General features: G+C 44.8%; 1 protein-coding gene across 4 annotated transcripts in view; it reads left to right on the plus strand.

Moving 5' to 3' along the window:
* dync1i1 (dynein cytoplasmic 1 intermediate chain 1) overlaps positions 1-27459 on the plus strand; it is a 138517-nt gene that overhangs the window by 41264 nt on the left and 69794 nt on the right. For 3 of the 4 annotated variants that reach the window (XM_033042270.1, XM_033042286.1, XM_033042296.1), the window contains exon 7: positions 26656-26742. In XM_033042270.1, coding sequence (XP_032898161.1) covers positions 26656-26742 — 87 coding nt within the window. The remainder of the gene's footprint in view (positions 1-26655; positions 26743-27459) is intronic. The other variant, XM_033042277.1, reaches the window with a different exon arrangement.

Genomic DNA, 27459 nt, shown 5'->3' on the forward strand with positions numbered 1-27459 from the left:
AACAAGTCATTCTCAACCCCGAGGAAGAAAAAGCAAAGTTAATAGAGTGAATATTGTGCTTGGCAGCAGTCATGTTGCTCAGCTATCACTGCATAAATTTGTCTTTTTAAGTGATGCATATTTGAATTCTGATCCACTCCAGGGCATGTTACAGGACTGAAAGCAACTTGCAGTTCACAAATTGCTGGGGCAGTTGCCACATATATTGCAAGCCTCTCTTTGTAGCAGAGTCTGGCAATTTAAACAGCAAATGTCAACAAATCCACCTTATATGTAGTAATGCTTTGCACCACAGAGTTTCAAACTACATTCAAGAACTGAACTAAAAAGTGAGATGACATGAAATCAAGGATCAAAATTGCAATGGTACGCTTTCATAAAACTCTAGTTAATTTGCTATTATCTTTCACGTGCTGTTATTGCCTGATGTGTAGTAGCTAGAACTAGTCACCAACACAATCGCTGTGCGATGCCACTGAGATTAGCACTGGAGTGAAGAACTGCAGTATTGGTGTCTGATGAATCACTGCTGAGTCTGAATTTACCTCATGGAAAAACTGTTAAATATGCCACAGGTACATCAGATGTAACTGGTAACCAAAACACTGAGGTACATTTTTGAAGGAATAAAATTCAAATGTGGAGAAGCTGTTTTAAATTTTGTAAAAAGTATTTATTAGACTATATGTGGAATACTATGGACTGTTTGTATCCAGACTATAGGAAATGGCAATTGTAGATGGTTTATGCATGCAACCTATAATGTAGCTACCTCAACACCACTAACCACGCCCAGCCATATCAGTATAACTGTGATATCCTCCCCTTGTTCCTCCCTGTTGGTTCCAGTACGCCTGAAGACTAGATGCAGTCAGTACTGGGACGTGAGTAACATGTGCCTTAATTAAAGACTCAGTAAAGGTTACAGTGTGTCAGACTCCACTCCTTTACATGGTGTCAGCAAGTTAAACGCGCGCCTCCTGTTTATCGGGTTTTATTTGTCCCTAGTCCAACTAGTGTTTAATTCCCTATTCATCATGGCATTCTCATGTCGAAAGCCCTCTCCCCTTTGACGCTGACATTGCGGAACGCTGGGCTATTTTCGTGATGGACTACAACCACTTCATCAACATCGTGCACCGAAATGACCCTGATGCGGTCAAAGCCTCGCTCCTGCTGAACCTTGCCGGTCCCAATGCTATGAAACGAGCCCAGGCTTTCAACTATAATCCAGCAGTCCTGGATGACAACGACCAGGTCGTCGAGCCGGCGGAATCCGCAAATGACCCGGTATGTCTCTTACGCAAGTTTGCGGAGATTTGTGACTTGCCCTCCAACCGCATATTGGAGCGGGCTAGATTTTTCACACGGAAACAGCAGCCTGATGAGCCTGTTGAATGTTTTATCGCCGACCTGCGCTACCTTGCTCAGCGGTGCCGTTTCGAGACCATGCGTGATCAGCTCACCAGAGATCTCCTTGTCACCGGCATGCTAGATCAGAAGCTACGTGCAGATCTGCTGCAAAGACCAGACCTCACCCTGACTCAGGCAATGCATGCATGCCGCATAGCTGAAGTAGTTGCCCCGCCACATGGGCAGAGGGGATCTGACAATCGGGCTATTAATCTGACTGGTGTTGCCATGCCCCGTCGCAAACAAGGCAACTTTCGCCCTACGCCGCGGCCGACTTATGCCCCTCGGGTCCCGCTTGTCAAGAAGTGTCCCAACTGCAATTGTATCCATTCCATGCAGTCGCAGTGCCCAGCATTTGGCAAAGCTTGCAATTTCTGTAGGAAAATGAACCATTTTTCAGCTGCCTGTCGCTCCCGTGGGAACGTTCCCACAGCTCCTAGGCAAGTTTTAAACAACCTTCAGCAAGCTGATAACGATTTCGATTCCCAGGCTTCTGTCGACACTGCCCTCGACTCTGAGCCCAGCTGTTCCATGAGAGATGCCAATGTTTACACTCTCCTTCATGGCCGATCTCGCTTCCCCGATCCTTCTGTACTCATTACTGTCAACAACAAGTCCTTCAGTGCTAAACTCGACACGGGGGCGAAGGTGAATGTTAGGTCAACATCCCTATTCAAACAGATAAGAAATAATGAGCTGTTGACTGCTGATCACTCCATATTGCGTGCTTATGGGGGAGAGGAGCTAACACCTGTGGGGAGGGCTACCTTCCACTGTGTGCTGCAGAAATCATCCCGTGACCTGTCGTTTTTCATTCTGGACTGTAACTGTGTGACTCTGTTGAGCAATCAGGCCTGTCAGGATCTCGGGCTGGTGTCTTTCGACCGCACGGTCCATGAAGTGCGTGCGATGCTGAATCCACTCTCCGAGTACCCTGACCTCTTCGATGATAAGCTGGGGAAGCTGCCACTTGTATACAAGATCGCAACTGACCCATCGGTTGTACCAGTGGTCCGTGCCCCACACAGGGTGTCGTTTGCCATGAAGGGCAAGGTCGAGGCCATGCTGAAGAACATGGTTGACATGGGAGTGCTGGAAGCCGTCAGCGATCCCACCGAGTGGGTCTCCACCATGGTCGCCACCATGAAGAGGGTAAGAACGAAATACGGGTGTGCATAAACCCCAAAGATTTGAATCTGGCAATAAAACGTCCCCACTACCCTATGAGGACTGTAGAAGATGTTGCTGCCCAGGTCGGTCAGGCCACGGTGTTTTCTGTTCTCGATGCCAGGAGCTCGTTCTGGCAAATACCCCTAGACAAACGCTCCTCAGACTTAACGACTTTTGGCACACCCTTCGGAAGGTTCAAATTTTTGCGGATGCCATTCGGCATAAACTCCGCTAGCGAAGTGTTTCAACGCTCCATGGAGCAACTGTTTGCTGGTCTGCCATGTGCTATTATTGTGGATGATATCCTGGTCTATGGGAAAGATGCTGCTGAGCATGACCACCATCTCCGACGGATTCTAGACCGCGCTCGCCAGATCAACTTAAAGCTTAACCCGACAAAGTGCAGGTTCCGTGTAGCTGAAGTACCCTATGTTGGCCACATCTTCACGGCCCACAGGCTGAAACCTGATCCGCAGAAGACCAACGCTATCTCCGAGCTGCCTGCCCCGACAGATGTTGCCAGCCTGCAGCGCTTCCTGGGCATGGTCAACTATTTGGGGAGGTTTATCCCCGACCTCAGCGAGTTGAGCGCACCCCTGAGGCAACTGACGAAAAAAGACATTGCCTGGTCCTGGTTTCCCCAACACCAGCAGGCTTTCGACTTCCTCAAAACAAAGCTGATCAGCACGCCGACTCAAGTTTTTCGACCTGCAGCGTCCAATTGTGGTAACGTGTGATGCTTCCCGTTTCGGGCTAGGTGCTGCTTGCCTGCAGTTCTATGATGATGGCTTGTTGCAGCCTGTTTCTTATGCCTCGCGAACCATGACGGACACTGAGCAGCGCTATGCACAAATCGAGAAGGAGCTTCTTGCGGTTGTGTTCGCCTGCTCCAAGTTCAAGGACTTCCTTTTCGGTACCAAGTTCACCGTCGAGACGGATCACCAACCCTTGGTGACTATCCTCAATAAACCCATCCACATCGCTCCAGCCAGACTACAGCGAATGATGCTACAACTCCAGCGGTTCGACTTTCAGATCGTTTACAAGAGGGGCACTGAGATGCATGTGGCCGATGCGCTGTCCCGGGCCCCCCGCTCCTCCTGTGACAGGCACCCCTACGAACAGGGGGATCTGCAGGTACTCAATGTTAACTTTGTTCCCTCTAAGCAGCTCCAGTGCCTGGTTGAGCACACTGCCAACGACTCAGACCTGCAACAGCTCGCTGCTGTCATCAAGCGGGGGTGGCCAAGCAAACGCACCTCGCTGCCTGCTGGTGTCCACCCTTTCTTTCTGGTTCGAGATGAACTAGTGCTCCGGGACGGGATCATTATCAAGGGTCACAAGGTGGTCGTCCCTGCCTCCCTGTACGACTTGTACTACAACGCTGCCCACATGGGGCATCCCGGAGCCGATGCCACTGTCTCACATGCCCAAGAACAATACTATTGGCCCGGCATGGCAAAGTACATTAAGGCCCGAGTAGCCTCCTGTCCTGATTGTAACACCCTGGCCCCACATCAGCAGCGCCAGCCACTTCTGCAGCAGCCCGCCCCTGCTATGCCCTGGTCATCGCTGGCTGCTGACATATTCGAATGGCGTGGAAAGCAATACCTAGTGTTGGTCGACTCCTACTCGAACTGGTTCGAGGTGGACCTTCTCCCTGCTATCACCTCTGAAATGGTCATCAGTAAGCTGCGCCGACACTTCGCCACTTTTGGGTCCCCGGTCCACTTGCAGACCGACAACGGCCGTCAATTCACCAGTGCAGAATTTAAAGCTTTCGCTGTGAAGTGGAACTTCACTCACTACACCAGCAGCCCTGAATACCCGCAGAGTAATGGCCTGGCCGAACATGCTGTCCGCAGTGCCAAGAATTTGCTCGAGCAGTCTCGTCTCTCCAATGGTGACTTCTACCAGGGTCTGTTAAACCTTCGTAACATTTCCAGGGACAATACCATGCGATCCCCTGCCCAACGTCTGATGTCCCGTGTTCTTCGCCCACCGATGCCGATCGCCCAGCAATCCCTAGTCCCCAAGGTCCTCCAGCCTGCTGCCGTCCAGCAACGGATTGCTCAAAGGCATGAAGTACAGCGCCGCTCTCACGACAAGTCCTGCCGCCCTCTCTCACCACTACTGCCTGGCCAGGTCGTCCGCATTCAGACAGCCACCAGATTCTCCCGACTCGCAACCGTGGTTGGGGTGGACAATTCACCCAGATCCTACTTGGTGGACTTTGAAGGAACTATCTACCGCCGTAGTCGCCAGCACTTGTTGGCTGTCAACGAGCCTCAGCGTCCTCCTGCGGCCCCCTATGCTCCTCCGTTGCGTTTCGAACCTCCCACTACCAACTACCCCTCAGCTCCCTGCATGACCCGGTCAGTCCGCTTGCCACGTTCTCCTCCCTCTGCCCTTCCGGGGTTCTCCTCCCCTGCCCGCTCTCCTTCTCCTCCTTCTCCCCCGTCTCCTTCCCCAGGCTCGCCTGTGCCGGTCGGGTCTCCTTCTGCATTCCCGACTGGGTCTCCCCCGGCTTTCTCCTTCCCGGCTGATATTGCGCCTCCTCTTCTTTCGGGTGGGGAGAGTGAGGGTGCCATGCGCACTCGCTTGGGTCGGGTTGTCAAACCCCCTGTCCGTTACGGTGATTTCGTTTAGATTTGCAGGGGTTGTATAACCACCCTGCCACTGTTATAACTTAAATTTAAATTTCTAAGGGAAAGGATGTAGATGATTTATGCATGCAACCTATAATGTAGCTACCTCAACACCACTAACCACACCCAGCCATATCAGTATAACTGTGATATCCTCCCCTTGTTCCTCCCTGTTGGTTCCAGTACGCCTGAAGACTAGATGCAGTCAGTACTGGGACGTGAGTAACATGTGCCTTAATTAAAGACTCAGTAAAGGTTACAGTCTGTCAGACTCCACTCCTTTACAGCAATGAAGTGCTTAAGAGATTTACAAGGATAACCAGATGATAAGGGACAAGCGTCAGGAAAGACATCAGAGGTACACAAAAATGCTGGAGAAACTCAGCGGGTGCAGCAGCATCTATGGAGCGAAGGAAATAGGCGACGTTTCGGGCCGAAACCCTTCTTCAGACGGAAAGACATCAGACCTGGACTTTCTCAAAATTGCAGAATAAGAAGTAATCTGATGGAGGTCCTTTAAAAAAAAAAAAAAGATAAAATGGTGAATCCAAAACTAAATCCATGACAAGATTGAGGCAGCTAAATACATTTGGGGGGGATTTGTACAGCTGAATGTTGAACACACTTACTGGAATATTTCAAGCAAATAGAATTGGTGTTTTTGAGAAAATGGGGAAGGACACGAGAGAATAGCATAGAAAGGTGTAGGATATCTGAGGCAAAGGTGGGTGTGTAATAGATGGATTTGTTAGGCCTAAGAATTTTTTCTTTGCTGTAAAATTGTATGTAATGAATTTGAAATTAAAAGGATTTATTCTCCATTTAGATCAAAATAAGGGGGAAAATGGCTTGGTCTGCGTTACAGGAGAAAATACTGACATATTCATGTGATTTTAATCTTGGCATAGATATTTTTCAGCAGTAAGCATTCCCAAATGAACTTCCATTGCCAAGTTGAGCTGAATTGGTGCCATTGGGATATTAATTCTCTAGCCATGCTGAAAGTAATGGGCCAGGATTGATCTTGGTTAAGGGTTTCTTCAATGCCATCGATGGTCTTTAATGGAAATTTAACACTCTTCATCTATTTAATAGGTTCTGAAAGTGGCAATTCTGGCCAGTTACCTGCAAGTGCACTGTAGCTACTGAGCTCACGTGAGGAATTGATTTATTTTTGCCTCCAAATGGCTGCGTGTTTATGTAATATATTATGTACATAAAGCATATTATGTAATATTTTGCAATGTTGCATGCCAAACCCATGTATTTCTTAACATTCTGTAATCTTTGGGGAATTATAAATGAGCTTTATAATCAGCAAAATGCTTTGGCGCCTTGGAGCTGGAACAATAAAAGTGCTGTTCGCCTTCATGCCTCTAGTAGCACAAGGGACAAAACTCTTTAAAGGTATTTGAGGATGACTGATTTATGTGCATTTGAAAACTATTTCTAGTTTTTGTTACGATTTGACACATATAGATGGAAGAATTCATTGTGAATAGTATCACCGCAAACTTAAAATATTTTATGGGTTAGGAAAATACATACACTTGTGATATTTTTAATATAATTCCAACTTAAAATTATGACTAGAATTTCAGCTATGAATTAACAGTTCCTGGACTTCCTGCATTCAAAAATTGGACGTAATCTGTAAACTGTCCAGTGTAATTAATGTTTCTAGCAAATTACATCTCCTCATCCTATGCCAATTCCATTGGGATTGACTTCAATTTTAAATTAGCTGCAGGTAATGTAGTTAGGAATAAGTGTAATTTCAATATTGTAATAAACAGAGGAGCACATTTCCTTCATCCTTTACGCAAGTGTTAAATTGACTAGGGAACTTGAGTTAAAATGGATTAGCAATTGCTATGCAAAAGAAAATTCCTAGCTGCACTACATCAATGTGCCCATGGGACTGAGGAATGCTACATCTTTTTGCTCCCCTGCCCCTATCTCACTCCCAATAGTCCTGGAGTTTTCTCCAGGGATGCTACTAAATGGGCCAAGCATTCCTGTGTTGCATTTGGGTGTATGCCCGCCAACAATATGACGATGGGAATTCAGCTGTCGTTCAGGCACTTCATCTTGGGCATGTCAGAAGTCTTGCTACTTCATTATGACTTTGGATTTGGAGCAGAGTACCGTTCTTTCCTATGAAATGTTGTAATAGTTGATTTTTAGCTTCTACTTTGTTGCAAACCATGTCACCAGTAACAATTGGCTTTGAAAATGGATTACTTCATTTCAGTATTAAAGGACAAACTGGTCACCGAGCATAAAACTGTAATTAACATAATACAGGCCCGCCCCAAGTTGAGGCAGGGTGTTATTCCTGAGAACTGTTTGTAACCTGTTTGTAACGTTTCACAAATTTGAAATGTGCTGCTGTAATATATTTAAATATAAACATCGGCAACCATCGGTAATGTGTAGTTAATCAAGGTCGTTTAACAAGATCATTTAGCTGTGAATCAAGTTCTCGCCGAGCAGAAAATGCCTGCAGCGCCACAGCAGGTAACCAATCCATCCCACCACTCCAAAATGCTCGTTTGTATGTATTGGCTGTACTTACGGTAGGTCTGGCGATTGTAACCTGGAGAGGACCTGTAGGCTTCTTTAGTCTTTAATGCCTGCAACCTAAATGTGTAGAGGAACGAGATTGTCATAGAGTGATACAGTGTGGAAATAAGCCCTTCGGCCCAACTTGCCCACACCGGCCAACATGTCCCAGCTACACTAGTCTCACCTGCCCATGTTTGGTCCATATCTCTCCAAACCTGTCCTATCCATGTAAGACAGTTTCAGTTCAATTTCTGAATCATCATGAAATTCAATGAGAAATGTTTTAAGTACAGGGTACTTACAAAAAATATTATTAAATGCATCGGACATTGCTTATCAGCAATGTGCAAGAGTAGAAAAGAGGAAGGAGAGGTGACAAAATGGTAAAGAGAATAATTAATAAATAGGTTAGCAACAACTAAAAACTTGCGTTTTCAGTGTTAATAAGCGAGTTCGGTATTCCGAAAATCGCAAGGAATCACATGGGATTTGTCAAAGGTCAAACGCTATAAATAAAAATTGAACAAAGTGCTGTAGATTCAGTGAGTATGGTTTGGGTCGGATTTTTTGTTGTTGTCCTTTTTCAAGTTTGTATTTGTCAGGGGGCAGATACGAGTGCCTGGGGGGGGGGGGGTTGAGGACTGGACCAGCTCTCTGCAGCTGCACGCACACAGAACCACGCCTCATCCACAGCCAGGATCGAACCCGTGTTCCCGGGGCCGCAAGCGCAGCCGAACCGCCACTGGACTGTCCCTGCCCCCCCCACTCAAGTGTCCCATCCCCGACTGGGGGGGCTGCCGGAGACGTCCGGACCGACGGAACAACAGCACACAGCCAGCGCGGAGAAGCTTCAATCCCAGGTCACCTCCACCTCTCCCGCCGGGCCAACCGACAGCCCTGACCAATGACACCAGCGGCCCCAGGCCTACAGCCAGCGCGGAGATGCGCCAACTCCAACCTGAACCCGCTCCCCGATGGGCCGCTACGGCGACAAGTGCCAGTTCGCCCACAGCCTGGCCGAGCTGTGCTACCTCAGCCTCCACCCCAAGTACAATCATCCCTTGCACACACCGGCTTCTGCCCCTACGGTAACCACTACCACTTCATCCACAAACCGGTGGAGGAACGAGGCCCCTGCCTCGCCTGTGCCAGAGCGCCAGCCTGGGCTCAGCCTCCTCCAGCCGGCGCTTGACTGGGCCGTGCTGCGGGCGGCCTTCAGCCCCGACCTGGAGTTGTAGCTGGCCCGGATTCTGGGCTTGGGGCTGGGCAAGGAAGGGGGAAGAGGTTGTTGCTGCCGCCAGCACCACTAACAGCACCAGCAGCTCCAGCGGGCGCCAGGCCTCAGACTCTCTCTCTGACCAGGACGACTCCAGCAGCAGCGGCACCGAGTCGCCCGTCTTCGAGCAGGGCCAGCGGCTGCCCATCTTCAGCAGGATCTCGGTGTCCGACTGAGGGGAGGGAGATGGAGGGCTGTTGGCCAACCCGGCGGGACAGGCAGAGCTGACCTGGAGGCAGAGCCGAGCTGGAGCCAGCGGGAAGGGGACACTTGACTTGCTGCTTGACGGCCAAGCAGCAAGTCAACAGCACCCGCAGTGACGGAGAGCCGGGCCTGACCCCGCCCGCGGACGAAAAGCAAGCCTGCGCAAAATGCAGCACCACCGTTGCCGAGTGTTTTTCGCTTGTGATCTATGACCAGGGCATGCGCAGTCGGAATACCGAACTCGCTTATTTTAATGCAAACCTCTGCACTATTGAGTGCACCAATGTCTAACCATACAGATGTTTACTGGGATACTCGCAGTTAATGATTGCTTGTTCTAAATGCTAGAAAAGTCATCCCAAAGTTTATTTTGTCCGGTGTTAATGTGATTTTATGGAACCACAGGTTGTCAATTTTGAACCTCTGCCTAATTCCCTATATCTGTCATGAGTTTGTAAATCTGGAAATAATGCCATTTGGATTTAAGAACACAGATTTAAGTTTAACAGTGCAGATGATCAGCATTTTAAATACTACATGATCCATGCAAAATGTTGGGCCAGATCTTTTGCTTATCAGTTGATGGATCTTCTCAGTTATGTAGATTTTTTAATGTCGTTAACTGGCTAGGCTATCTGAAAACTGAAGAGCAGCCTTTTGCAATTAAGTCCCACATCCCAGACATTTCTCAAATTTAGAAATCTGCCACTGTCTGCCAAGGTTATATCTAATACAGGCATTGTGGCCCTATTGAAATGATACATTTAAAATTAAGCCTTTTTCATAGTTCCCAAGTGATTTTGAATGTTAGTGTAATTGTTGATGTGAACAACTGCTTTGACAACTGGCTAAAGATAAACACAGTGCTGGAGCAACTCAGTGGGTCAGGCAGCATTGCTGGAGAAAAAGGATGGGTGACGTTTCGGGTCGGGATCCATTTTCAGACTGAATGCTCCATGAGAGAATTAGAGAATTCAATGTTTGTACTGCTGGGTTGCAAGTGAAATATGAGGTGCTGTTCCTCGAATTTGCACGTTGCGTCATTCTGACAATGGAGGAGGCCCAGGACAAAGGTCAGTTGAAATGGTTGCCATGGGCCTAGACAGACCGAGTGTAAGTGTTTAATGAAACGGTCACCAAGTCTATGTTTGGTCTCGCCGAAGTACAGGAGCCCACGTCGGGAACATCGAATGCAGTAGATGAGGTTAGAGGAGGTGCATGTGAACCTCTGTCTAACCTCAAAGGGCAGGTAGGGTCCCTGGATAGAGTCGATATAGGTGGTACAAAGACAGGTGCTGCATCTCAGGCGGTTGCCGGGGAAAGTCTCTGGAGAGGCAGTGGTTTGTGTGGGAAGGGATGAGTGAACCAAGAGGTTGTGGAGGGAGCAGTCTCTGCGGAAGGCAGAAAGGGTTGGAGATGGGAAGATGTGATTAGTGGTGGGATCCGTTAGGAGGTGACGGAAATGTCGGAGGATTATGTGTTGGATACGGAGGCTGGTGAAAGGTGAGAACCAGGGGAACTCTGTCCTTGTTGCGTCTGGGGGAGGGGGAGTGAGCAGAACTCCAGGGCACAGAGTCTATGCATGTGAGGGCCTCATCTTGAACAGCATCTCATATTTTGCTTTGGTAGCTTGCAACCCAGCGGTATGAACATTGAATTCTCTCATTTTAAGTAACTTCTACTTGCATGCTCCTCCCCCCTAACTGTTTTACCAGTTTCATAGCTCACCACATTGTTTCCCTTTTGAGATCGCACCACCAATGGGCCTACCAGGCACTACCCTTCCTGGGGTCATTTGTGGTGGTACCGGTCTTTTCTCGCTTCCAGTTCTTCACACACACACACACACACACACCCCCCCCCCCCAACACACCTTCAGTCTGAAGAAGGATCGTGATCCAAAACGGATTCATCCCTTCTCCAGAGATGCTGGCTGACCCATTGATTTACTCCAACACTTTGTGTCTATCTTTTGTATAAACCAGCATCTGCAGTTCTTTGTTTCTGACAACTGACTAGTCTGGGCAGGATTATAATGACAAAGCCATTTTGGAAGACTGTGCCAATACACTGCATTGGACCCTTCTGATCAATCGGAAATTGGTTTTCCAGTGGAAGGCAATTGCTATCACTAATGCTTTAACTTCCCTTCCTCATTAGCCTCTAACATTTATTGCCAGCAGTGTATTGCTTCAACTGTTCTTTTTGTGCTTTTATAATAAAATGCTGGCCACAAAACCATTTGGGTAAAATTACTGATACCTAAATTTAAATAAGTGTTAATGTTACTTTTGTAAAATAATAGTGTCAACACATATAATACAGCACTTGTTCACTTTTCCTTGCAATGAAAGAAGGTTGGCAGCATACTAAAACCCCAAACTAGACTTTAAAAAAAAAAAATGTACTCTCAGACCAAGAAATCCTACCACATTGTGCATTGATTAGGTACCAGGGGCAAATATAGTTTAATAGTTGGCAGGCTCTGAGCTTTTTCAGATCCTAGCCCACTGAGTCCAGTATGAAAGTTAACTTTAGATAGGTTTGTTTCCTTTGCACGCTTTGGAGTTGGGATGTGGGGTTGGGTGGAAATGGTGAGGTGGAGTGTCTGCCAGGAATGCAGTTCCAATCTCAGCCTGACCTTCAATGTTCTGAATTTATTTCTATTTTACAGTGCCATGTCCTTCAAATAATCTATTTGCTAGCTGTGCATAACCTGTGTGTCATTTGAGTTGTTGAAGAAGGTTTAGCATACTTTATTATTTTCTTGTAAATAACAAATGCCTCGCCTCTGACTCCTTTCCTGTAACTACACTTTTGGGGTCCTTCATGACTGAATCAGCGAGAGGTTTGAGTAAGCCATGAGTGGTAGCTGGTCCTACTGGCATTATGATGACCTGCATCTGTCGAAGGCTATTTTAAATGCCTCTGACAATTGGAGATAGTTAAACCATTTGTGGTTTAACTAAAAATATACTTGCACCTAAGTTTTCAATCCAGTTTGGTGATCCTCTCCAAATGAATGGGGTTGCAGGTCATACACCAGTTATTCTTGGTGTGAAATTGAGGGACTGGATGTGAAGTGCACCTGACTTCCAGGATCAGGATACTTGTGTGAGTAGTGGTGCAACTAGAGATCCCATTTGCACAAAGTCGGAGACTGGATGAACAGTGTTGTTAGCTGTTCTGCCAGCAAAAAGCTAGTACTTCTAAATTCAGAAGTAGTGTGTTTACTTTGGCTTTGTGTTTTGTTGGTGCTTTTGATTTCCAAAAGTACAGATGATGCAGGGCTTCCATGAAAATTCCCAATTTACTAGGGCAAATGACTGGGAAGGTTGTTGTTTATAGATTGTCCATTGAATCTGGACTGAATGACTGAGAATTCTGGGGTGTGTTTTGCAAAAATTGTGGAATCGTGTGCTTTGGGAATTAGCGTGACAAGTGAAGGAAAAAAGGCGTGTCAAAAATAGCAATCGCTTTGCAATGACAAGGTTCTGAATTTGACAGGGTAATGACTGAAACTATGATAAGTTTGATCCTCATCATATCCCAAGAGTTGAGAGCACCAAGGGGCTGCATGGTTCATCAAAACTGCTAGTCCTTAAGTAAGATGATAATCATCCAATGTCTTGCTTATTCCTCATATTCATCGATGTACTCATTATCCAAAATCATGTCACTTCAATGTACTTGAGAGCCAAGAATTCACAGCATTGCAGGACTGAGATGTCAAACACTGACAATCCTCTGAAGAAGTTTCCCCTTGTATTAATCCTAAATACTGACACCTTTTAGTCCGTGTCTACACTCCAATACTGGATTCTCCAATAGTTTCCTTCCACTATTCACTCAATGGAATCGTTTTTTCTGAAATCCAGAATATGTGGGCGCCACCTACTTGCTCTCTCCTTGTAGGATTGTCTCCTCTAGTCAGTTTACAGGGTGCGGAAATCTGGGGGAGACCTGCCCCACCCCCCCCCCCTGTTTTGAGAGGTGGGGAACGATCCCCCCCATTTTTTGTAAATCGGATTTTAAAACCCGGTGAAATCTCCGCTTTCCGTGAGAGAGTGGGGGTGGGACTGATGATCGAGGGCGCCAATTGGATGAGAGAGACGTCGGTCAGTAGGCAATGGGGGCGGGACATAATGATACAGCGCGATGATTGGAGGAGGGAGGTGTCAGTCAGAGGCGGAAGTAGAGGGTGGGAATGAGGATAGAGCGCGGTGATTAGAGGATGGAGACGTCCTGGTGGAGCAAGGATCACGGAGCGGAGCTTGAATTGCATGCCCATGTCATAGGGTCACAAGCGAAAAACACTCTCGGCACCCCTGGACACAGACCTGCACCTCATCCGCAGCCAGGATCGATCCCGGGTCTGTGACGCTGGAATCTCTACTGAACAGCCACTGGACCATTCCCGTCCCCACCCGAGTGCCCCCCACGCCCGGGGGTGGCCAGAGACGTCGGGAGTCAGACGGGAGCGGTGCCCCAGGCCCACAGCCAGCGCAGAGAAGCAGCGCTAAATCTAGCTCAACTCTGTCTGTCCCGCCAGGTTAACCTACAGCCCTGCCTGGACTTACGGGAAATATGGCCCAGGCTTGCAGCCAGCGCGGAGAAGCAGCGCCTGCTCCACGGCTCCGGACAGGTGTCCCATCAGTCCAGGCAGCCTGTAGGTTAACCCGCCGATACAGGCAGAGTTGAGCTGCATTTAGCGCTGGATTGAGCTGAAATTACCGTTCACCGGGCCCACGGCTGAAGCCTCCGAAGCCTCGCGTGTGAGTGTGCGCATGCGCGCGCGGCCGCCAAGAAATTGTGCCCCGGTCCCCCCCATATATTGATTGCAATTTCCGCGCCTGCCTGGCAATGCTCCAAAAGCCACTAGCTATTTTTGTTTGGAATTCAAACCTGCGCACACTACTCCAGATGAAGTTTTGCCAATGCCCTATACAATTTGCCCAGACATTGGGACTGTTATTTTGCAGCCCTTGTTATAAAGCCTTGTATGCCATTTGTATACAAAATATTGCAGTCCAACTCTGCACAGATTTGCAGAACATGGAACTCAAGCAGATAACCTTGAGAGTTTTGAATGGTTGAAGGAGAAAAATGTAAAATGGTGTTATCTGGAAATGCAACATGCAAATGAATAATTTGTATAGAGGCTAAGTGTTACATGGATAGGACAGGTTTGGAGGGACATGGACCAAACGTGAGCAGTTTGGAGTGATATGGACCAAACGTGAGCTAAAGAGATCTATAGCTCTCGTTGCCTGCAAAAGGCATCACACATTCTAAAGGACTCAATTCATCCCGCACATCACTTGTTTGCCCTTCTGCCCTCAGGAAAGTGTTACAGGTCCATCAAATCACACACCACAAGATTAACAAACAGTTTCTACCCCAAGGCCATCACCACTCTGAACTCTGCACTGAATACACATTCCCCCCATAGCCAATATTTTGTATTGCTATAAGACTATACCGTGAAATATTGCACATTCTGACGACTTGACGTTTTTTTGCCGTTTTTGCTGTTTTCATTGTTGTTATTTATTTATCTGATACGTTGGAGCTCTGCTCGGGCAGTTGTTTTGTTGTATGTATTTATAATGACATTAAAGTGTATTATTATGATTATTATTAGTTAAGACTAGTGTAGCTGGGGCATGTTGGCCTGTTTGGGCAAGTTGGGCCAAAGGGCCTGTTTCCACATTGTATGATTTTATGATTAACATGCCTACCACTCAACTTCATGACTGCTTCACCCATTCATTGGGTCAGGCAGCGACCATGGAGGCAAAGGAATAGTTAACTGATTAGTGTATAGAGGGAAGATGCCAGTATAAAAAAATGATTGGGAGGGGTGAGGCTTGTGTATCCCACTCGTCTGTCAGGACAAGCATGATCAGAATTTATTTTTGTTGATATTCTTGGAGCTTCTATGCATTTATCGAAGGAACCAAGCAGGTGGTGATTAAATTGTCTAGTAAATATCTACAGAAATATAAATTGATCTGGTATTTCTAGATGTGCTCATTATATTTTTGTTGGGGAGTGGTGTGGTTCTTGTGAGTTTTGCTGGCGAGGCTAGCATCTATTACCTGCACATTTGCAGATTTAAGTGGCAACCACATTAGTGGATCTGGAATCACATATTGCCCAACCAGGCAAGGATTTTTTCACTGTGAATTACACGACTGATGTCAGATGAGTTTTATGATTGTGGTAGTTATGTGGTGGTCATCATTATGAGTGTTGTTTCTTTTTGTTAAATACCAGATTATTAATCAAGGTTAAATTCCACTGTCATCTCTTCTGCTGCTCTACGGAAAAAAAACATAATGCAAATCTGAGCAGATAACCGTGAGAGTTTTGAATGTTTGAAGGAGAAATATATAAGATGGGATTGTACTATCTGAAACATAGAAACATAGAAAAATCGGTGCAGGAGGAGGCCATTCAGCCCTTCGAGCCATCCTACCTTTCTAATTGACTTAAATCTGCTCTTACCACCAAAAAACACATTATTTCAAAGCCATGGTGGGGAAAACACATTTATTTTGTATGTTGACTTCTGAAGTTATGGAATTTGAACTGCATATGCCATGTATACAAACCTCCCCCCCTTCTTGAACCTGCTGCTGGTCCCCTGTGCATTATTGGTTTAGCATTTTTGCACACAATGCCACCTGATCCTAGCAGTGATATTGAAATCTTGTTTTCCCGTGTGGTCTTTTGCCTGGTAATTTTGTAAAAAAATAGATGGTCTAGTTGTAGTAAGTATTGGTTGGGGCATTTTTTGTACCGATGTTGAGAAGGATTTGTTGATAATATGTTACTGTGAATTGCCTCCAGTAGGCAGTTGCAATGTTAGGGATGCATTTACATTGTATCAGAAATATAACATTTATATTCTTGGAATAATTTCAGTTTAACTAATGATGTTCAATTCAATCTTTGTCTGCAGATAATGTTTCGTTCACTTGCACATGTAGGAATTTATTTGTAGCAGAATTTTTTTTTTAATAGCTTTTGCTCTGCTAAATAACAATGTACACTAAAAATTGCTTTGGTTACTCAGTTTAGAATAAAGAATTGAAGTAACCTTGACAGAAAAGATGGGCAGCAGCGGTAGAGTTGCCGCGTTACAACACCAGAGACGCGGGTTCGATCCGAACCACGGGTGCTGTCCATGCAGAGTTTGTACCTTCTCCCCATGATCGCATGGGTTTTTTCCGGGAGCTCCGGTTTCCTCCAACACTCCAAAGACGTATAGTTTTGTAGGTTAAATGGCTTGGTATAACTCTAAAATTGTCCCTAGTGTGAGTAGGATAGTGCTAGTGTATGGGGCGATCGCTGGTGTCTGTGGACATGGTGGGCCGAAGAGCCTGTTTCTATGCTGTATCTCTAAACTCAGGAGGAGGAGGAGCCATCTTGGTGAACGGCTGCTAGCCAGCAGCCGTCCGTCTTAAATTCGTTTTTTTAAATAGTTTTAGTGAGTCCTGTTTTTTTGTTTGTAGGGGATATGGTCTTTTAATGTGGGGGGGTAGGTGTTACTTTATTTATAGGTCCCTACCTGGTCGGTGTGGCAGCCTTTTCTCCGGGCTGCCCGTCGACCCGTCCTCGTGGCCTACCAGCGGGCTTGGAGCGCCGTTTCTTGGCGGGAACCACCCAGCACCTCGGCCTGGGTGGCGGCACAGCATTGGAGCGCCGCGGAGCGGAGCGGGCGATGCCTTGCCTGGGTCGCCGCGCTGGAGCTCTGGCGAGCTGGACCGCCGTGAGCAACATCTCCGGGCTGCGGGTTTGCGGAGCGGAGAGGCGGCGTGCGGAGAGGCGGCGTGCGTAGAGGCGGCAAGGCGGCAGTGCGGAGAGCGGGCGCCGACTTTTTCATCTGGAGCCTGGGAGCGCCAAACCGGCGCGGCCTTGTCGGCTTCGGCAGCCGCGGGCTCCAACCAAGAAGCGGCCGTTCCAAGTGGCCCAGCCGCCGAAAGGACTCTCCCGACGCCGGGGCAAGACCACCCGGTGAGAACGGCCAGGGACATCGGGCCTCCGTACAGGCAATTGCGGTGGCCTCAATAGGCCTGACTTTGGGGTGATCATGGGGTGGGGACTGGACATTGTGCCTTCCTCCACAGTGCTATCCACTGTGGGGGGATGATTTTTTTGTCTAATTGTAGTCCTGTAGGTCTGTGTCCAAGATGGCTGACGTGAAGAGAGAGTGGACGCTGGCGCGCTTTGGCTGCCGCTGCTCTCTTTTCACACTGTGTTTTTGATTTTCTGTTTTTGGATTGAATTCTGTTTTTAATTTGTGTCACTGTGATGTCTTTAATTACTTGTTTTATTCCGATTATATGTTTTTATTCCGATTACTATGTAAGGTGTCCTTGAGATGTATGAAAGGCGCCCATTAAATAAAATGTATTATTATTATTATTAAACTAAACTAAAAGAATAGGTCTTTATAACTATCTCAAGATGAAGCTGATACCTTTGCCGCCTAATTTTTTCTAAATAACTAAAGCTATCAAAAAAACACAGCTGGAGACCAGTTCCCTTTCAGAAAACTGTTCGTAAGTTGAAAATGATTAAAAACAGGGTGTGGGAGAGGATCACAGAAACAGCCATGACAGGAGTGTGAGCAGATGCAGGAAGAATAGCTTGCAGTTGGCTTCATTGCCTCGATGTGTGAGCGAGCAAGTCTGCTTAGCACTCCCAGCTCCGCTTTGCTCTGCTCCACCCAGCCTCCAATTGTTGTGGCATGGGGGTCAGGAATCTCACAGACCTATCAACTCCATCACCATCCACCCCGCTGGTCTCCCAAATGCGTGTGTGTGTGTATGTGTATGGGGTTTCATAAGTCGGGCGTTTGTAGGATCTGTTTCTAAATTTTAACTTAATTTTGACTGCCTGTTAGCTATTCAGTCTATGCAGTGAGATGTTATTGGTAAGAAGATTATTGTATTTTGTTAAAATTAAGCTTCCCATTAGTGAAGGATAGTTGAACAAGAAGTTTGACTGATTTAGTCACATTGTTAGGTTGTGGAAATTTGGATGAGAAAAGGGAGAGCTATACCCTCTGAGAAAAAAACATATTAGACAATACAACCAATTTATTTCTGAAGTGTTTCTCTTATTCGTCTTGCTTCAATTGCCATGGTAATGATTGTAAAGCCATGGGACAGTTTGTGAGTATGCTTGCCTCTTCTAGATTGTATTGCATCTCATTACACAACCTTTCTCATGCCCTTTCTCATGTACAGTGTCACACAATCAATACTGTTTGCAAACATTTGTTCCCATTACTTGTATATTGGTTACATTCAGATTATGAGTGGTTTCCTGTCATATACACTGGGGGTGCAATGACATTCCTTGTTCACATTAACCCCAAAGTATGCAGAATAGGGTAATGATAAAGGCACCACTAAAGACAACAAATGTAAAACAGAATAATGCAAAAATAGTTGTGCAATCTAAAGTAGTGCAAAAGAAAATAAAGTGTAATGATGGAATAACTGTATGAGGTAGAGATGAGAGCAGTTCTGGAAAGAGGGTGTGAAAGAGATGATTGGTTCAGAAATCTGAAAGCAGTGTGGAAGGAGTTGTTACTGTCTGGACCTTAAGGCTTTCAAGCTTCTGTACCTTCTCTCAGAAGGTAAGAAGAGAGTGGGGCTGGCCGAATTGGCAGGCATCTTAGATTTTTCTCGCGCCTTGATGCAATGCACCGTGAAAATAAACTGGATGGAAGGTAGTGATAAGCTTGTGATGGACTGGTGTATTCTCTGCAGGATCAGATGGTCGAGCATAGTTGAGGCAGCACGGTGGCGCAGAAGTAGAGTTGCTGCCTTTAGGGCATGTCTCACTTGGGCGATTTTACAGGCGATTAGGCTGTCATCACATGGTTGCTGGGATGTGGCCTGTATGGTTGGGAGTAGTCTCAGTTACCCAAAGAGTCGTAGGTCTTTCTGGTCGCCGCTGGATTTTCAATGTTCAAATATTTTCGGCGACAGTGGGTTTGACGCCAATGAGCGTAGCTTGACTTCTCCTGACTTAGGTGTTACCAGAGGTTGTCGCCAGGTGATGTAGGTTGTCCCCGGTGCTGACTTCGGTGAATTCCATTGGCGACTACCTATGTCAACCAGCAACAGGTACCGGCGTCAAGAGAAGTCAAGTAGCGACAGACATTGGAAACACCCAAGTTCACAGAAGTCCACACAAGTCAAGCTACAACAGTCAGTCGTGATGCTGATGAATGAAGTCCATCTACGCCTATATCGCTGACAATCTACGACAATGTACGACCATACTACGACAAGCTACGACCATACCGGCGACAAGCTACGACAGCTGGTGACCATCAGAAACAGTTGACGCGACTAGCTACGCCAGGCTACAACAGTGGCACCTCCGTGGGAAACGCTCCACGTGGTCAGGCGACTATAATGTGTGGACATTGTGCATTTTGTGTTAGGGACATTGGATAGTGCAACATGGCTCCAAGGAGAAGCTCAGGGGGGAGCCAGGGATGAAGTTTCTGAATGCAGCCTCATCTTCTTGCTGGAGCTCAGTCATCAGTTTGTCATACTGGCCCAACCTGGGTCTCTTCAGGGACAAGGGCTTCAACCACACATACCTCTTCTTGGGCTTCTTCTTCCCCATTCTTCTTGTCCTTCTCTCTTGCTAATCTTTAAACATGAGGGCTGCTGCAAACATCAGGGCTTCTTCTTGTGAGAGCAATGCCCTCTGATGTTACTCCATGGTAGTCATGATGCAGAATGATTGGAAACTCTACCCTACAACCCCTTTTACAGGAAAACTGGGTGATTCCATTCTTTAGGAGGCCAAGATGACGTGAATTGTCTTCAGTTGACGGCGACAGGGTCGTTGTTGTAGGTTGTCGCCTATGTGGTCGTAGGTGGACGTACTAAGTTGCGACGATTGGGTCGCCGGGTATCGGTAGCTTGCCGTAGCTTGACATCGACTAGGTGTCAGGTTGCTGTAGCTTGTCGTAGAATTAGGCCATTCGACCCATCAAGTCTACCTCTCCATTCAATCATGGCTGATCTCGTTTTTTCCCTCTCAACCTCATTGAGGGGTTGCCATGTGATGCCATGGATTATGCCATCATCCTGTGGGAAATTGAGTTATTTTTTGGAGTATATTTCCAGCATATTAATGTACACAATGCCCTTTCTCAAGTAGAAAAATCTAATTTAGTTCAATTAAAAATTACACTCAAGAATTGTTTCTGGATATTGTAAGTTGCTGCCTACTAATTCACCACTGTTTTTAAAGGCAGTTAAAATTACCTCTGTCACTACGCCTTGTACTTTTGTGCTTAAGATAAGCTTTCTTTGTGAATACCACAATGTATGTGAGATCATCATAAGTATTGCTTGGGGTATCTGACATCATCCTGTTTTCAATGGAAAATTGAGTTTGAATTCAAAGTTATTTGGATGCTTTGGATTTGCTTCTGAAAACTGACATTGAGTAGATCTTTTTCCCTGAATAATGTCCTTGGGAGATACTCGGCCAAAACAAAGAACAAGAAACTACCATAAGACATTTCCTCTTTGCTGATAACAATGCACCCTTGGAAGGTGGTATGCACGAAAGCATGAACAAATTTGCAAATGCCTTTGGCAACTTTGGCCTCACAATTGGCGCACAAAACACACATTATGCTCAAGCATCCCACACATGGAACAGTGAATGGTCAGAGGCTTCAGTAGTGGATAAGTTCATGTACCTAGGCAGCACCCTCTCAAGATCAGACAACATTAATGATGAAGTTAACAACAGGATAGAAAAGGCCAGCTCTGCTTTTGGAAGGCTGAGGAACGAAGAGGGATCAGCCTTAAAACCAAGCTGAAGGTGTATTGTGCCATGGTCATACTCACTTGTTCTGTCCTTGCGAGACATGAACATGTGCAGCAGACGTACCAGACAGCTTAATCACTTTCACACGACCTGTATACACAGAATACTTCACATTAGGTGGCAAGCCACGATTCCAGGCAGATTCTGTCCCAGACAAACCTTCCCAGCACATTGTTGAAATGATCACGGATGAGGCGGACAGGAAATGTCATCAGGCATTTTTCTGACCATGATAACACAGCTCACTGAGGGCAAACGGTCTTCAAAGTGTTTCAACATTGACTCCAGCGGGAGCAACAGGCATCGGATCATTCTGTTTGACCTACCTGCATAAATAGTACTCGTTTGTGTGAGGAAGCTGGAAAGCAGGAAGGAAAATAATTTCAAATCAAGAACCGCTGATGCTACACCATCCCTACACCTCTACCACCTAAGTGGAAGGACCTTTTGATCCTAGATTGGTCTAATCAATAATTAATTATCTTTGCTTACATCACAGCACTAAAGGCTAGATGTCATGTGGTCTTACTTGAATGAGTGATCAACACAACACAACACAAACTACTGGACCTTTTCTGTCACAATGATGATCCTTGATTTCTCCAATCCTTCTCGTGAGACAGTGGAGTATGCCAGCACAAGTTCGAGCTGTGAGAATATGCATTTAACTGGGTATGCTAACAATAAGATGAGCACATCTCATAGAAGAGATGGGGTCAGCAGCTTCTACACTTTCAGCTATCTGGGAAACGGGTTTATTGATTACCCACATGCTCTGGAGAAACCTGTCATTGTCATCATCAGCAAAGATAGACACAAAGTGCTGGAGTAACTCAGCGGGTCAGGGAGAATCTCTGGAGAAAAGGAATAGGTGATGTTTCGGGTCGAGACCCATCATCAGACGATTGTCATCAGCGAAATGATTAGCAAGCTAATTGTGAAACAGGCCAAGGATTCCACACCAACTTTGAGTATTGGAGAATATGGATTTTGGATAAATTCTTGTAGTTTAAAATCAGCTTAAATGTTAATTTTTATTTTGGAACTTGCTGTTCACTTACCACCCAGTTGTTCACCTCCATCTCACTTGCAACATCTGTTGGTAGTTATCTTAATACCGTGTGGTTGGTCTAAGGGTTAAGACGTAAACTGTGCTGTCCTCGCACCAGCAGCTATGTTCCAGCAAATTACAGTCTAAGTATAGATCACATGAAAAGAAGAGTGCAAATTCTAAATGATACGCTGCTCTATACAATCTCTACAGTGAGGGTTGCCTTGCTATTGAAATGCAGTTATCAAACATTATCTTTGGCTGAAAAATCATGCTGCTTACAGTGGCTAACAAGTGAACAGAACTAATTTAAACACATCGCTGTTGAGGCCTATAACATCTGCATGAAGCATGGTTTCCTTATTTTTCTGATTGTATTGTACTATTTTTGGAGGGGTTGTGAATATTAATACAATCCTGAAACACATTTGTATTCGTTTTTGACCTCTTTGTTGATTGTTCTAATACCTAAATGCTCTGGTAGAGCTCTGCAGCCCAAAGTCTTTAACCTTTTAGTTCAGCAAAGCATTCTGCCCAGAAGCAAGCTGATTAACTCAAAATTTGGTGAGAACAGCACATGTAATGACTTGCTGGGTGATAGGTGAATGGGTTCACAATGTTTCTCAGGCTAATGTTTGCACAGGTTTCAATTGGAGATCTTACTTTGCAGAATAAATGTAGTATGTCCTTGTAGGGAGGGGAAATAACACAAGGTATCTGTATGTGTCATTGATAAAGAATTTTCATGCGATGAAAATATGCTGTTTATTCCTTTTATTGTCAATGTATCTAGAATATGGAGAGCAACATCATTTACTGGATGTTCATTGTGTTCTGAACCTTTTCAATGAAGTGTATTTTATTGTTTTTTACTTAAATCTGCAGTTGGCATATATTAGAATGTATATCTTGCATTTGAATGTTTTTTTAACTGATGGAAGCATGGTAACAGGAATAGAATTGTATCCCTCAAGCCTGTTTTTTTTATATGAGATCAGTATCTTAACTTCATCCAGCTGCTTTGGCTCCATATTCTATGTATTTGCTTTTGTTCCCTTTTCAAGCAAAACAAATCTATTGATCTCAATTGAGGTAGCATCTTTTTTTTGTGTGTGTTTTATGCTTTAATAATCCTTCATGTGGTCGTTTTTTAACTTCTCTCCCAAATTGTCTGTCTCTGATTTTTAAGATTATTCCTTTTGTCCTATATTCGACACACCCAACCGATAGCAAAGTTTGTTATTTTACATTTTTCCAGTACTCTGCCATGCTCCATTTGCTCCGAAAGTTTGTGGAAGAAGGATAGTCCAACTTGTACACATCTCACCTCAGGTAGAAAAACGGCTTTTACTAGGGCATATTTTGATTTTAAAAAAGGCAACTATGTGGTGAGAAAGTAGTGTGTCAAAGAATGACAAACAATTGGTTACTGCTGACTTTGTGAATGCCGCACCTCACTCTTAATGTCTGTGACTTTTATTGGTGTTATTTTGATATTTACCCATTAAACGCACTGCATTCCCTCTTACCCAGAGAGTAGATAATTCCACATTGGGGCATGTTCTTTCAGATTGTGCATAGTCATGCAGCCCTTCAGCCCAACTTGTCCAAGCTGACCAAGATGCCCCACCTAAGCTAGTTCTATTTGACTGCATTTTGCCATATCTCTGTCAACCTTTCCTATCCGGGTCGCCGCGCTGGAGCTCCGGTGAGCTGAAGATCGCTGAGGAAAACATCGCGGAGCTGCGGGACTGTGGAGCGACCAGCTGCGGGCGGCGGCGCTGAACTTTACACCGGGAGCCTGGGATCTCTAGATGATATCGCCAGTTGTGGAGCTCCAACCGGCGCGGCCTTGTTGGCTTCAGAAGCCGCGGCCTCCAGTACGGAAGCGGCCGTTCCAGGGTTCCCAAGCCGCTGAGAGGACTCTCCCGACGCCGGAGCAACATCACCCGGCGAGAACGGCCTGGAACATCAGGCCTCCGTAGAGGCAACTGTGGAGCCCTCAATAGGCCCGACTATGGGTGAACTGGGGTTGGGGACTGGACTTTGTGCCTTCCCTCATAATGGGAACCATTGTGGGGGGATGTTCTTTATGTTTAAAATTCTTATTAATGTTATGTCTGTATTCCTTCTTTATGTGCTGCAAAATGGCAAGAAGCATTTCACTTCACTACACCTAGGTGTATGTGAATGTGACCAATAAAATACCTTTGATACCTTTGATCCATGTACCTGTCCAAGTACCTTTAAAAAAAATGTTTAGTACCTGCCTCAACCTCCTCCTCTGGCAGCTCGTTCCTTATAGCCATACTCTCTCAGTAAAAAAAGTTGCCCCTTGGGTTCCTATTAAATCTTTGCTCCCTCACCTTAAACCTATGTCATCTGGTTCTTGATTTCCTTATCCTAGATAAAATACGTTGAGCATTCACCCTATATTCCCCTCATGATTTTATACATCTCTACAAGTTAAACCTCTGCAGTCTCTTGTATCTCCCCCTGTAGTTCAGACCACGCTCACTACCCAATTCCCATTCCATACCATTTCCATATAAGGTCAGAGGATGCAGATCTCTTCAAATCCTCTGTTCCCACCATATAGTGTCCATACATTCCTTTTAGATAGGTTTACCTGCACAACCTAAAAATTTAATGTTACATTTTTTGTTCATGATATGATGGAGCTAGTGGTAGGCTGGAGAGAACAAACATAAATTGATGGCCGTTTTGTAACCACATCCATTTAACGAGCAGACGTTACCCCATAAGCATCTGGTTGTTTATTTCAAATCTCTGTTGCCCTTTCACTCTTTTTGATGTTCTTATTGTGCTGGAAGAATCTCAAGAAACTGCTTCCTTTCATGTAAACAATTTCTTATTAGTTTACCAACTTTAGATTGTCATCACAGCATTGTTTTTTACCCTTTGAGTCTTCCCCCTCTCCCCACGCTAGACCTACATAGAGAACAGGTACTGGTAATCATTATTTTATTGCTCTTCCAGATATTCTGCATCTGTTTTTGTTTCTTTATAGGTATGTTGCAAAGCGTACCTGAAGCGTCGTTGAAGATCTGCTGCTGAGGGTGTGCGCGATTTTGGCGCCGTTTAGAGGGGGCGGGTTTAAAACGCGATTTTCTCTAAGCTGTTCCAATCGAAAATGTTCAGCCTAGTTAATTATTAACGAAAAATCGCTGGAAGACCCCGTCGCAAAAGCTATTATTAGGTTTAAAGGCCTTGAATAATAGTTATAGTAGTTTAAAAATCAATCTCTAAAAACGCGACAGCCAGCAACCGCAGGGTCTCATAAAGCAGACAGCTGAAGTTAGGTTGTATATTTTTACATTAAAAAGGGCTTCTAAAGATCCCTTTATACAAAGTTTAATATTGCGAGTAGCTCAATTTGGGCGCATTATATCCCGCAGTATTTTTCTCGGCATTTGGGGGCACAAATCTACCGCAATGTGAACGTTCTAAACCAGCGCGTTCCACGGGGACACACTGGAAAGCTGATTTAAATGGGCATTTATTTACAGCAATTAAACACTAAATTCCTTCCATTTGGCCTATAAATTAATGTAAATGAGATTTAAAAATCATGTTTTATTGTGAATTATTTGTGAATATTATTTGGACATTTAGGCTATTTAAAAATGTTAATCATTTATTAAGAAATGGATAGATGTTTAGATCTAGTAATTGAAGTCTGAAATTAGCTACAATTAGGTAACTAACTAATTATATGCTTTAATTTCAGGTCATCCAAGTAAGATTATTTTATATTTGTTTCAGAATGCTTCAATCTATGATAACTGAAAATTTCATTCAGTTCTCTTAATTTTTAAGAAAGTTATGGGCTTTTGACTGTTCACGATCACAGCTTTTTTGTTATGTCCATAGAAAATCAATAGGGAACAAGATGCTCATTTCCCAGTATGAAAATGGCCATAACTTTTTTAATACTTGAGATATGAAAGTGAATTAGGTGTCAAATTAAACTTATTTTTATGCTTTATCTGATGGGATAATTTACAGACTTGATTTTTAAAATCTCAAAATTTTGTAACATTGCTATTCTTTATCTTGTCTCATTTATTATTTTACCTCATCATTATTCCTTTCTTATTTTAATATCCCATAAACTTTCCTTTCCTTCACATTATTGCAGGCCTTTGCTTTTGCCTGCTGCCTTTTACCCACCAAACAGCTGGCCTCTCATCCTGACCCTCCTGCTTTAATGTGTGTAAGGATCGGATTCTCCTTGAGTTTGTTCTGAAATTTTTACTTGTTATAACTTTTTGTTTCTGCAGTTTTGGTTAAAACTTCATATTTTGTAACTTGCTGTCACGTGCATATTCTGTTTTCCCTGCAGGAAAGTTAATGGCTGTAACGTAAGGAATTAATAAGCCCAAGTGATAATTTACCCCTCTACCCAATTTTGTTTACAGAAGATGAGGATGGTGAGATGCCCGAACTGAATCTCGGAACTGAATCAGAGTTGGAGAACCAAGAGGCGAAAGCTGAAAGTAAAGAAGGTAGATCACTGTCCTATTTTTAATGTTTGCAAAATCCTTTGGAGCATGTGTGGGTTGAAAAGTTATTTTTTCCAAGCCATGTTTAATGCTGAATTTATTTTATGACGATTTCTGTCAAAGGTTGCAGAATTGATTGGGGTTAGATGGCTGAAAAGGGTCTAACATACTGCAATCAGAAATGTTAATTTTTGTTTAATTCCATCATTTTCCTAAGTGGTGGTTGGTGATTTTCGATATTTGCTCTTTGCTGGGCGGCTATCAATGAAATTAAATAGCTTGCTGAAACTGTCAATAAATATTTAAATATCACTGTTACCAAACAAAGCTGCAATTGCTAAAAATATTAGCAATATTATTGCTTAGGCTTAGGGTATGCACAACATAAACTAAAAGCAAAAAGTAAGCCGGTTGCCTTTTAAGACATGGTGCGGTGATAGTTTCCAGTTTGGAATTTTTTTTAATTTGCCATACTTCTATGTTTGTGATCAAAACTGGCAATATATTTCTCTCCCAGCAGATGTCACAATTTTCACAAATTATTGAATTTGGTTAGAATCTTAAGTTTTAGGTAAATTTAAAAAAATTACTGGGAATGAGGGAGTAATTTGTACTGGTTATATATATTTTTTTCCTTGAAATTAAAATGGTTATTTCTGTTTTAATTTTTTTAATTACTGACTTGTAATAAATTGTGTCATCTGGACATGCCAAATGCTT

The sequence above is a fragment of the Amblyraja radiata genome, chromosome 2 (genome assembly GCF_010909765.2).
Source record: "Amblyraja radiata isolate CabotCenter1 chromosome 2, sAmbRad1.1.pri, whole genome shotgun sequence".
NCBI classification, from domain to species: Eukaryota; Metazoa; Chordata; class Chondrichthyes; order Rajiformes; family Rajidae; genus Amblyraja; species Amblyraja radiata.